Source organism: Gymnoscopelus braueri (genome assembly GCF_963280865.1).
Source record: "Gymnoscopelus braueri genome assembly, chromosome: 13".
Taxonomy (NCBI): Eukaryota; Metazoa; Chordata; class Actinopteri; order Myctophiformes; family Myctophidae; genus Gymnoscopelus; species Gymnoscopelus braueri.
The window spans coordinates 40,396,539-40,408,824 of NC_137615.1; the positions used below are offsets into that span (position 1 = coordinate 40,396,539).

The 12,286-nt window shown below is 40.0% G+C and overlaps 1 protein-coding gene across 1 annotated transcript; it reads right to left on the reverse strand.

The window, feature by feature from the left end:
* Positions 1–4,920: 4,920 nt before the first annotated feature.
* Positions 4,921–9,453, reverse strand: LOC308099178 (interferon-induced protein 44-like). The gene is made up of 9 exons (XM_080447799.1): positions 9,344–9,453; positions 8,907–8,942; positions 8,713–8,751; positions 8,533–8,557; positions 8,040–8,235; positions 6,129–6,278; positions 5,802–5,973; positions 5,508–5,599; positions 4,921–5,390 (listed from the first exon to the last, which is right to left on the reverse strand). Exons 2-9 carry the CDS (start codon positions 8,938–8,940, stop codon positions 5,217–5,219), a joined length of 882 nt encoding a protein of 293 aa, XP_080303925.1. The 5' UTR covers positions 8,941–8,942; positions 9,344–9,453; the 3' UTR covers positions 4,921–5,216.
* Positions 9,454–12,286: the final 2,833 nt, after the last annotated feature.

Consider the following 12,286-nt stretch of genomic DNA (forward strand, 5'->3'; position numbering starts at 1 on the left):
ATGGACCTGTAAGGTATCATAGCTTTATGCAACTTTCAGCTCAGCCCATAGATGATTGACTGATTGAATATTTTATTAAACAGAAATGTAAAAACAGCACGATACAGTCAAACACTTTGTCTAAAAGGATAGCACCAAAAAAGTCCTTGCGGTCTCGTTTCCATTGGGGTCCTACAGTAGGTATTCAATTCATCAACATATAAAATAGCACCAAAGGAGAACAAGCCCAAAAGAAGCAACTACTAGGCCACATGAGACCACCTTGCAGTGGCTATTTGTGTGTGCTTGTAGATCTGCTATTTTCCCCAAAAAATCTGGTAGAAAATGTGAATGTTGGAATATTTTTTAAACATTTTAACAATACAAATCTTGTATGGGGGGGTCCTGGCACAACATATTTTTAGATGGGGGTCGATGGACAAATACATATAACATGGGAACATGGGGGTCCTTGACATGAAAATGTTTGAGAACCACTGGTTTAAACAACATTAAACCAAAGAAAAAGCCCAACACAAGCAGCTACACTTTAGAAACAAGCCCCGCAAAAAACGCAGCCCACTACCAATATATATTTAACAAGCAGCTTTGCAGAAAAACAAGCCCAAAGTCGCTTATAATAAACAGACATGGCAACACTTCTTGTTTCACACACAGCTGCTGCTTACAGCCATGTTCACGTTATTATAACATCCCAGATCGATCTAAGAACGACTCCAGCGTATTCACCAGCTTATCTGGGCATAAAACCGTTTGCATTGCAATGTTATAAACTGGTATTTCATGCCCCACAGAGCCTTAAAACGTCTGCGTTAGCGATGCTAGCGCGCTAATGTCGCTGATTTAAAGATGATCAGGCAGCCTAAACACAATGTTACATGCGTGTAAAAAAAGTTCCTATCACACACACATTGGCGGACCCTCTAGTAACTGAGGACCCCCTAGGGGTCCCGGACGGTCCCCTGTTGAAGACCCCTGCCCTAATGTAGGGTTGCTACAGATGGCTAACAACAACAACAACAACAACAGTCAAATCGTTTTTACATCAAATGTTAACATACAAATCTTAATCTTAATTAAAGTCGAGTCTTTCCTAGCATTTAAGGAGCATATAGTGATCATGATTCATGCCCCACTGAGCCTGTATAAACCCCTGTTAATATGATGATGCTAACACACTAATTTCGTTATATGTCCTTCCTTCCTTTAACTGCTACATAACAACTAAGATTTTAAATATGAAATATAAAATCGAGTCTTTCCCTAGGGTCTACACTATTCAGTGATTATGTCCAATTAATCATTATAGCCTATATAGGCACTTTACCTGCTGCATTGTGTGGGTGAAGTCCTCTCCATTCATCCCACTGGGACAAGCAGCAGTGACAGATATAAAGATCCAGGCCAAATGTCAACAAAACATATAATATATAAAATCGAGTTAGCTGTAGTATACAACCCTCGTAGACGTATTTATGATTCTGACGTTTTCAATCTACGAGAGTTGTAGGGTGCACTTCCTATAGTGCTTTGGACTTTCTGCACTATGCCCCGTAGACACTCCAAACATTGTACAAAATGAAAATAAAGGCGCTTACCGCCGAGCCCCAAATGTTAACTACTTCTACGGGGTAGTAGTGTAATGTAATAATCCATATCTTTCAATAAAGAAGTGTTTTAATGCCGTCTGTGGCCGATTCTGTCGGAAGTTCCCAATGGGCGGTAGTGACGTGAGTGAGGGGGCGCATCCGGTGGAACCCGGAATTACACTAAATGTAAACAGGAAGTAAACGAGGGTGAAAAAATGGCGTTCGGCCACAGACGGCATTAAAACACTTCTTTATTGAAAGATATGGATTATTACATTACACTACTACCCCGTAGAAGTAGTTAACATTTGGGGCTCGGCGGTAAGCGCCTTTATTTTCATTTTGTACAATGTTTGGAGTGTCTACGGGGCATAGTGCAGAAAGTCCAAAGCACTATAGGAAGTGCACCCTACAACTCTCGTAGATTGAAAACGTCAGAATCATAAATACGTCTACGAGGGTTGTATACTACAGCTAAAATCGAGTTATATATCAAGTTATTTGGGCCTAAACAGCACCAATAGACCATCATTATTGGGTTGCTGAGCCCTATAATTAATTACATTGCGACAAAGTGACACTGTCCACTCGATGTAAACAAAGATGGATGCCGTGGTGGAGCCGGTCTCCCCCGAAGCAGGGAGGGAGGGAGGGAGGGGGGGGGGGGGGTGGGGATAGTCTGAAAGTTGTAGCTCCCCAATAAGGTGTAAAGTCCCCACCCCCCTCCCAGGTAGATTGGGGAGAACAATTGTAGGGCGCAAACGATACAAGCAATCCCGAACGAGCCCCGTCGGGGAGCGAGCCAACCGCGGGAGCCCGCCTACAACCCCGTTGTAGCCCATTGCCCTCCTGTAGGACTGTCTTCTACGAGCCGGGGAAGCCGGATGGGGAGGGTTCCTATGGACTGGCGTGGCACCTGTCAGCAGGGAGTGTTGGACGGAAGGAGTAGGGTGAAGGCTCTACGTCCTCCCGGTGGGGGCTCCTCACTGGCAGGTGAGTCAGTAGGATACAACAGCAGTGACAACACACAAATGTGTGTGGGGAGAAATCAATTGGCAAAACGCTTGGCAAAACGATTACATTGGGAAGAAAAGGGGGCAAAAAGCACCTAAAATTAGAAATCGTGCTCTCCACCAGGTCAGGTAGGTTATTGTGGGCCAGCAATGTTCGGAATTTGCCAATCAGGATGGAATAGGAAACATCGGACAGATCCGTCTTGATCACATAGCGATGTGTACTGATTTGCATAATGTTTGGACAAAATCTGTAGGAGCAATATAAAACTAGAAAAAGTGCTCCTCGGAGCACAGGTCTCCGCCAGGTCAGGTAGGTTATTGTGGGCCAGCAATGTTCAGAATTTGCCAATAAGGATGGAATATAAAAAATCGGACGGAACCATCTTGATCACTTGACTATATAGATAATGTGTACTGATTTGCATGATGTTTGGACAACATTTGTAGGAGTAATATAAAAAAGAAAATCGGCCTCCTGGTGGCGCTATAATAGGGCAATGTTAAAAGGGTGGCTTTTGTTCTTCAACGTAGTGCGAATGTACCTGCAAAGTTCCACCGCAATCGGACGCTGCGTTCATGATTTGCAGCATTTTGTTAAAAACGGGCCACTCCTGCAAACCTTAGATGTCAATGTTAGCCAATCAGGATGGAATATGAAAAATCAAACAGATCCATCTTGATCACATGACTATTAGATCATGTGTACCGATTTGCGTGAAATTTGGATAAAATCTGAAGGCTTAATCTCAAAATATGTGTTTTACATAAGTCGGCCTCCTGGTGGCGCTATAAAGGCTAATGTGAAAAATGCCTCTAGGGAGTATGCGTGCAAAGTTTCACGCAGATCGGTGCAGTTACAGTTAAAAACGCAATTTGGCCATTTATAGCGCCACCATGAGGCTGATTTGAAAATTTCCAAGTGGCATTTCTTCCTCGGCCTCGTGGGAATGTGGATGTGAAATTTCACGGAAATCGCAAGCTGCGTTCATGATTTGAGGCATTTAGTTCAAAATGCACCAATCCTGCAAACTTTGGAAGCCAACCTTAGCCAATCAAGATGGAATATGGAAAATCAGACAGATCCGTGTTGATCACATGACTATAGAGATACTGTGTACTGATTTGCGTGATGTTTGGATGAAATCTGTAGGAGTAATATAAAAAAATAGATTTGCACAAATCGGCCTCCTGGTGGCGCTATAACAGGGCCATGTAAAAGATTTGGGGCAGAGGTTCTGAATTGGCATCCAGGGAGTGTGTGTGTGTTGGGGTGAACTACGATAGTTCGTATATGTGGATTGCTGGTAGCAGGTTGCCCTGAGCGCCGTCGATTAGAACGGTACCTCTCGTGGGTGCCCTAGTAACTAGGCCGGTAGATGGATCAGATGTGGTAGAGTGAATGGTGTGTAAGGCCTTCACTCTTGTTAGTTAGTTATACTTATTAGTCACTGAACTGAAATATCTCTGATCTGGTTCTATCCGGCGTCGCTCAGCCCTATAAAGCCGGTAGGAAGCATCCTACGTACGTTCGCCATATAAGGACGACCCTAGAGCATAGCCGTTTCATATATTGACATTCAGGAGATGCCCGTATAGGGGGCGTCTCCGTAACAGTGTGCACAGTTTCGCAGGGACCGGGCCAACGGTTTCGGAGATTAGCCACTCGCAGACAGATGGACACACGGACACACGGACGGACGGACGGACGGACGGACGGACGGACGGACGGACGGACGGACAGGGGGTAAAACATACTCTCTCGCCATGCCTTTCGGCCTGGCGGAGACAAAAATGTCTTTAGCAAAGATCGGCCTCCCGGTGGCGCTATAATAGGGCAATGTGAAAAGGGTTGCATTAGTTCCTCAAAGTAGTGGGAATGTGCGTGCAAAGTTTCACAGCATTTTGTTCAAAACGGGCCACTCCTGCAAGCTTCAGATGCCAATCTTAGCCAGGTCACTCAGGCCATCCTTTCACCAGCTCCTATCAGTTCCCCTCACATGTCTAAAAGCCAAATGTGACCAGGCTTTCTCTGTCACTTTGGAAAAGTCTCACATCCCACATTAAGCCCCGCACCGCCACCGCCACAGAGTATAGACAATTTTGAATCAAATCTTTCTCTTGCTTTGGTGGGTGAGACATTACCCCATGGTTTGTTTCTGCCAAGTCCACTACATGCATTATTTTCTCGTAACTTTATATTTGTACTTTTTTCTTCTTCAGATGAGCAGATCTCCCAAAAAATATCAATAAGACCCAACTTGCATCGTTCCCGAGTACGTAGTCTAGTATACTGTATAGTATTTTTGGAATATTTGATCCAAGAATTAAATCCATCCTGTCTCCATCTTTCTCACTAAATGTCTCAACAGAGGAAATAGAACACATAGAGCAAAGTAAATATAGAGGTTATCAGCATTAGTCATTTTAATTCATTGAAACATTACAGAAATGTTAAAGATCCTGAATCCATACAGCCAAGAACAATTGAATCACTGACGTTGAAATATCTGCCACCCAAATTCTGCCACTGTCACTCAAAAGTTATAATGGTGGCTCATCTTATTTCTAAGAAGCATCCATAGTTGAACCAGTTTATATTTGATTTACATCTTTAAGGATTTGTGAGACTCTGGTTGATGAAGTCTTCTCCACTGCGAATCATCTCTTTCAGTGCTGTCAGTATCAGTACATCAACGTCATCTTTCAGTTTATCTTCTTCATGATAGTTCTTCACAGGAAAGATGCAGTTCAATGGAATACCAACTTTCGAACTGAATTCCTCCATCTACAGAAGTATGTTGAGAGTACCGACAGGTCAGCAAGAGGTTGTTAAAATACCTTTTAACTACAAAGCTAAATTGCATTTAATGGAGTTGAACAATCTTGAATAGAGCTCCCTCACCTTTTCCTTCACACGCTTGATCTTGTAGACACTTTGTAGGTCTTTTTCCACCACCACATCAATTTTGGTGAGTATGCAGAGCTGTGGAATGCCTGTCAAAAATTCAGAAAACTACTCAGCCCCACAAGTGAATGTTTTATTTTCTTTTCTATATCCAATGACAATCACGCAGAGACATAAACATTCTTATATAGTTCTTAACCACATTACAGGAGTTTTTAAGTTTTAGGAAGAGACCAAAAAGTTGATAATAACCTTGTGAGAACAAATCATCAAGCTAAAATGAGCTTTTACCTATGTCCCTGGCTTTAAGTCGGATGTGTCTTATCTTGTTTATCAGCTCATCATTTAAACCGGACACAGCCATAGCAGGTATGACACAAACCAGAACATGAGCTTTGTCCTCTAGAGTGGGGGACTTTCTGTAGTCAGCCTTCTCTTCTGACAATGATGCTGTCGGATTCATCTGAACAAAACATTTAAAATCTTGTTATTGTAAAAAACAGTATGACATCAGGATAGAGAATGTCATTTCTCAATCATTTATCATGAAATATGGTTTGCATTATTAATTTGCATGAATGATCACATATCCGGGTGTGTGACATGCAGTCATTTTACCTCATAACCTTCACTCACATGGCCCTTCATAGCCAATATAATGTCTTCTTCACAACCATGTTGTCTTTTTCTGTCAAGGCCCATGATGTCATTGAACACGAAGGGGTAGAAGTTTTGTCCGTGTCCTTTTTTGATAGTATGTGTTTGATACTGTAAAATGACATCTGTAAGTGAGTGATTTTCACGCAATTCAAATATAGCCAGGTTAGGCTTCTAGGAACTTTATACATCAGAGTAGTGAAGTGATCATAATAAATGTTATGATACTGATAAAATAAATATAGTACACAACTACTGACTCCAGTATCAATAAAATGCCACTGTTTCAAGTGCATTGTCAACTGATCTCTTTACCGAGGCGCAGAGGAATGTTATGATTTTGTTCACTGAAACGACAAACTGATTTTCTTTTAATAGAATAGCAATAAAAAAAACATCTCATATCCTACAACCCTACACATAAACCATCTAGCAGCTATTAAAGAATGTCAAATAATTTCCTTGAGTTGACAAAAGTGACATTCTCAAAATTGGTCCAGTTCACTGCCATCATCGTTTATCAAGCAATGGCTGGTCTGCTACCAAAAACCTTGGTGTCTTATTTGATCCCAACCTAAACTTTAAGAGCCATTAACAAACTTGTTCAGATATGTTTTTATCATCTCATGATGCAGGATCAGATCAATTCTCAGTTGTAAAGACACAAAAATCCTCATACATGCTTTTATTTATTCACGTCTTGACTATTGCAATGCTGTTTTAACATAACTGCAAATCAATACAGAAGGCTGCTCCTAGACTTTTAAATAAAACCAGAAGAAGGGAACATATCAATGGAGTGGCTTAGGTAGGTAGAGCGACTGCTTGGGAATAGGAATTGGGTTGCCGGTTTGATCCTGTTCTCCCCATGTGTAACTGTCTAAGCGTCCTTGAGCAAGACACCAAACTCCTAACTGCTCCTGATGAGCACATTGGTGCCTTGCATGATTTCCTCCGCCATCGGTGTGTGAATGTAATGCACATTGTAAAATCTATGGAAATTGAGCAGAGGAAAGAATTTAAAGAGATGTACTCTCCCTTCAACTGCTAAACATACCCATTATATCAAAACCCCAGTTCGAAAAAGGGTGAAGGTTAGGGCTAGTAATAATGGATCAATGCCATTGCACCCCGACACCAGGGTCTAAATCTCTCAATGGAAGAGTAGGGAGACCACCTGCAGATGTGCTAGATTTTTTGTATTAATATAGTCTACAGTACTCTACCATACAGATTGGTTTAAATAAATTTGTATTTGTTAAATTAAAACCCAGATCGAAGGGTGGTAGGCGTTTGTGCACAGTAGCTGTACCTTCTATTGTTTTCTAAGTAGGCCTACACATAACAAGCTGCTGGTGCTAGGGAAAGATAGCTGTGAGTCAACAGCAAGTTGTAATAAATGGACATGCCCCCCCCCACACACAACTTCACCACTGCAGATGTGCTAGAATATTTTATTAATATAGGCTACTCCACCATACAGATTGGTTTAAATAATATTGTATTTGTTAAATTAAAACCCAGAATGAAGCTTTCAATGGTAGCTTTCAATGGTCATAGCCACCCAATGTTTTATAATGATTTCAACAGTGAAAAGATAGAAATGTAGATTTTTATGGAAATGGTGCCACCTATTGATTGTGCACAACACGGTTTGTAATCATGGTATTGGAGTTGCTGCAGATGGGGTTTTGCAGTGTTATACTTGGTACTCTACTGTGTTCACAGTAACACTTATCCGACTGTAAGTCGTGTGTTGACAATTCTTAAGGTGCAAGATACCGTACAGTTGACTGAACGGAATAGCCTACATTAAATAAATGACTGATTACTTTCACCAGTACATATATTGGATACAAATATATTACATACTTTTGTGGTGAAAGATCCATCAGCATCAATATTAGCTGACAGGGCACTACGGACCATCCTCTCCTGAAAGATGCTGTTGACAGTGTTGATGAAACTGGACTTGCCAGCTCCTTCTGGTCCATGGAGCAAAATCCTGATCTTTGTATCATTTTCAGGGTGGAAATCTTTCACATGTTGAAGCAGTGCGTCCTTATTTCTGAAGAAATAAAATAAAATAAAATACATAAATTGTATTGAATCTTTTAGCAGATAATATTTGCTATTTAATGCTATTTAATATTTGTATTTATGGGATTTCATTCCTAAATCCCACGCAGTAGGTAGAACTTTGAGTTTACCATGTCATTGAAATTACATTTGACTAGTAATTATCCAATAATCCAAACATTAAAATGAAGTATTGCAACACATTTGTTCAGTGTCATGTTAATATTCATGAATATAAGACTGCAGGGTTACCAGTTATGTTTTATTTAAGAATACGTTTTCTTACCCCCACTCTCTCCATGGCATGTCAACTGCCAAAAAAGTCCCGTTTATAAAGAGAACAATTCATAAAAATAATGAAATAACATTAACAAAATTGTCATAACATATATGTTGTGATGTATACATGATCTTATCTAAATCTAAAAATATTTGAACATTCTGCAATTTTACTTTGACATCTTACACAAGTCATCAGGTTCTTTTGATCGTTGTTTTCCCATACCTAGAAAGTAAGATAGTTATTTATTATTTACGTATGCTTCATACAATATACATGAAGTACCAACATTTAAAAAAGTTAATCTCCGACTTATTACAGTAAAAGGGAAACTACTCTAAATTAAATTAAATAAAACAAAGCAGTGAGAGTGCACTGACCAAAGTATGAGAGGATTGTTGATAGTTGTCCCATAGCTAGAAAGTAAGATAGTTATTGATTATATACGTATGTTTCATACAATGTACATGAAGTACCAACATTTAACAGTTAATCTCCGACTTATTACAGTAAAAGGGAAACTAATTAAATTCAATAAAACAAAGCAGTGAGAGTGCACTGACCAAAGTTTACGTATATTGTTGAAAAAATTAAAAACATTGAATATCATACTATATATATATATATATATATATATATATATATATATACACACACACACACACACACACACACACACACACACGTACACACACACACACACACACACACACACACACACACACACACACACACACACACACACACACACACACACACACACACATCATACTATACTGCACATGATAAATATTTGTATTACCAAAAAAAAACGTACCTCCTCTGTCCAAGAGTTAGAAGTGTAAGCTGAGGCTTCAGATGACAAAATTGACTGCTTGTGTGAACCCTCAAGCAGCTCATGAGTGTCACCTGTGGACCGCCTTTTTTGACACCATTATGCACATTTATAGGAAACCAAACAAAACACATGTAATGATTGTAGGCTAATCTTAGCCTGATTATCAGCCTGAAGCTGTGTGGAGCCTCAGTCTGAAATTGGCTGCAGTGTCGGTGACGATTACAAGGGGGAGGGGATTCTAATTTCCCGAAACCAATCACAAGAGATTCACGGATCCGCCTACATCTGACGTCATCGCACAGCTTTTTTTAGCAGATATTCACTGATTGGCTTGTCGTTTGACCCACCCCCACCTCCGACTCTCATTGGACGGTACTTTTTGTATTGAAGAAAGTCCTAGGCTCACATTTCAACACCAGACCAAGAGGGGCAGTCCACTGCTCAGTCCGAGAGTGGGCGGGGCCTATGCTGCCCTTCCAAGGCAGAGTGCAGTAACTACGAAAACAAAAATCACTGAAAAATGGGTTTAAAAGTGATTCAACTGGTCAGCCAAATGAGATATCGGCATATAGGTGATATTACACTAATTGTACATCTGTTCTTGAGGTAATTGTTTATCCCCCAACATCACAAAGGCTAATTTGACCTTTAGGATACACAAATAAGTCGGTGTGTCCAAAAACGTAGTTACTGCTCTTTGGCTTGGCAGGGCAGTATGGTTTGGAACAAGGCTAGGCTAATCTCTCAAGACAGATTCAAAGAAAAAAAACAGCAGAGGGCGCTGTTTTTTCCTTTTTTTTTGGACTATGGGTTCCCAGATTGGTGGTAGGCTAATGGTGTCAAAAAGGCGGTTTTATGTCGATTACAGACCACTGAATGACATCACAGTGAAAGACTCTTATCCCCTGCCCAAAGTAAATGATGCGCTGGATGGAATCAGGTGGGCGAGTCGGAGTCGGAGACAACTAGGAAAGTGTGCTCCTCGAAGCACAGGTCTCCACCAGGCCAGGTTGCCTACCCAGGACCTGCAAACTTTGGAAGGCAGTCATAGCCAAATGCAAAGGGATCTGAAAAAGCTTTTTGTGAGTTTTGGACAAAATATGTAGGAGTAGTATAGCAAAAAGTGTGTTTTGAAGAAAACGAAAAATGTTTGATTGATTGAATACTTTATTAGACAGAAATTTTAATAGCACGAGGTACAGTCAGACATTTAGGCTAAAAGGATAACACAAAAAAAGTCTGGGGGACTTGTTTCCATTGTGGTCCTATATATTCAATTCATCAACATAGCATAAAAAGAACACCAAAATATAGCTGCAAGCAGCAATACGGTGGCCAATAAATACAATATGCAATATAGAAAAAGCTATATGCAATATGCGCAACAAGCCATAGAGAATAATAGACTGAACTTGAGAGAAAGAAGACCATGCAATGAACAATTGACCATTGGAAACAGCTGAGCAGAGTTCTAAGGGATTGTAGATATTAAAATGCATGTCTTTATTATGTTCCTTATAATGGCAGATTTAAAACTCTTTAAAAAAAATCACACCCAGTGTGAAGAGAGTGGTGCCTTTCATGAGTTCATTTCATTAAGCTATTATTAGCCTAATAACTTTATATTGGCAGAAACATCTTTTAAATATTTTAACTCACTTAAGTTACTTTTAAGTACTTAAAGTACGTTTACTCAAATTGTAGATTGGTCGTTTTAGTGTGTGTGCGGGAGCGTGAATGTGCGTGCATGCGCAAGTATTTTTACTCAATTTAGTAACTTTCAAGTGCTTTAACTTAAATTAGTTACTTTTTACAGACTTTGATGACTTTGATGATTTTTACTCATTTTAAGTACTTTAAAATGTTTTTACTAACTTTTACGTGTTTTTACAAATTTTAACTCATTGAGTGCCCAAATTATTATTATCTATTTCTGGCCATTACGATTTTTATTTTTTTATTTTTTCAAAGTAAAAAAAAAGTGCTTAGGAAGCGAGATATAGCCTTTTTCAGTTATAAGTTAAACAAGGAGTGGATGGAGCTGCAAATCTTCAGATAATGATATCTTCGGTTCATTATATATTTTTTCAATTTTTTTCAAAAACATGTGAAACACGTTAATGGCACGTTGCACCATAGCGCTAAAACACGTGAAACACGTTAATGGCACTCATCTTTTACGTATTTTTACTCATTTTAAGTATTTTTACTCATTTTAAGTATTTTTACTCAAAAGTGTGTGTGTGTGTGTGTGTGTGTGTGTGTGTGTGTGTGTGTGTGTGTGTGTGTGTGTGTGTGTGTGTTGCACCCCTGTTTGTGTATAATTAGTGTAACTGGTTGCATCTTTGTGTTGCAATCAGCCGCAGCTGTTGAGGCCAGACACAAACATGTTGAGGCCGTCCCCAAACATACGGACGGACGGACGGACAGACATACACACAAAGTCAGTCCTTGGAGTGGCTAGCACCACTAAAAATCAGTCATCAAGACAAAAGTTTGCCAAATGTTTTACTTCATCCACACAACATGAACAGATCCTAGTTTTCTAATTAGGCTATAGTTTTTCATCACAATTCCAGTCGGCTTAGAACCACGCTATGGTTATTTCAAAGTATATGCACCATAGACATAATTTTATGAATGACCGTCGCAAGATGGCCGCGGTTGAGCTACGCTTGCGACGCCCCCTTGAGCCTTATATATATGCCCCCTTATATATATAGCCTTTATATATATCTATGCTCTGTAAGAGCCACTCTTATGGAAAAGGGCGCTGGCCACTCAAAAATCGAAGATGGCGACCATTTTTTTTTCAAGATGGCCACCACCTTAGTGGAGCAGATAGTCATATATAGTCATATAATACTTGAGGTTGTGATGCAAGGATGAAATTTGACACAAATACTCTCTAAGGGCCACTCT

Bases quoted from the DNA above. Each gene is read 5' to 3' on its own strand.
- LOC308099178 (XM_080447799.1), bottom strand. From the start codon at position 8,940: ATGGGACAACTATCAACAATCCTCTCATACTTTG. The intron at 8,752-8,906 runs GTCAGTGCACTC...CTTACTTTCTAG, and splicing joins AACAATCCTCTCATACTTTG to GTATGGGAAAACAACGATCA. The intron at 5,600-5,801 runs GTAAAAGCTCAT...AATTTTTGACAG, and splicing joins ACTTAAAGCCAGGGACATAG to GCATTCCACAGCTCTGCATA.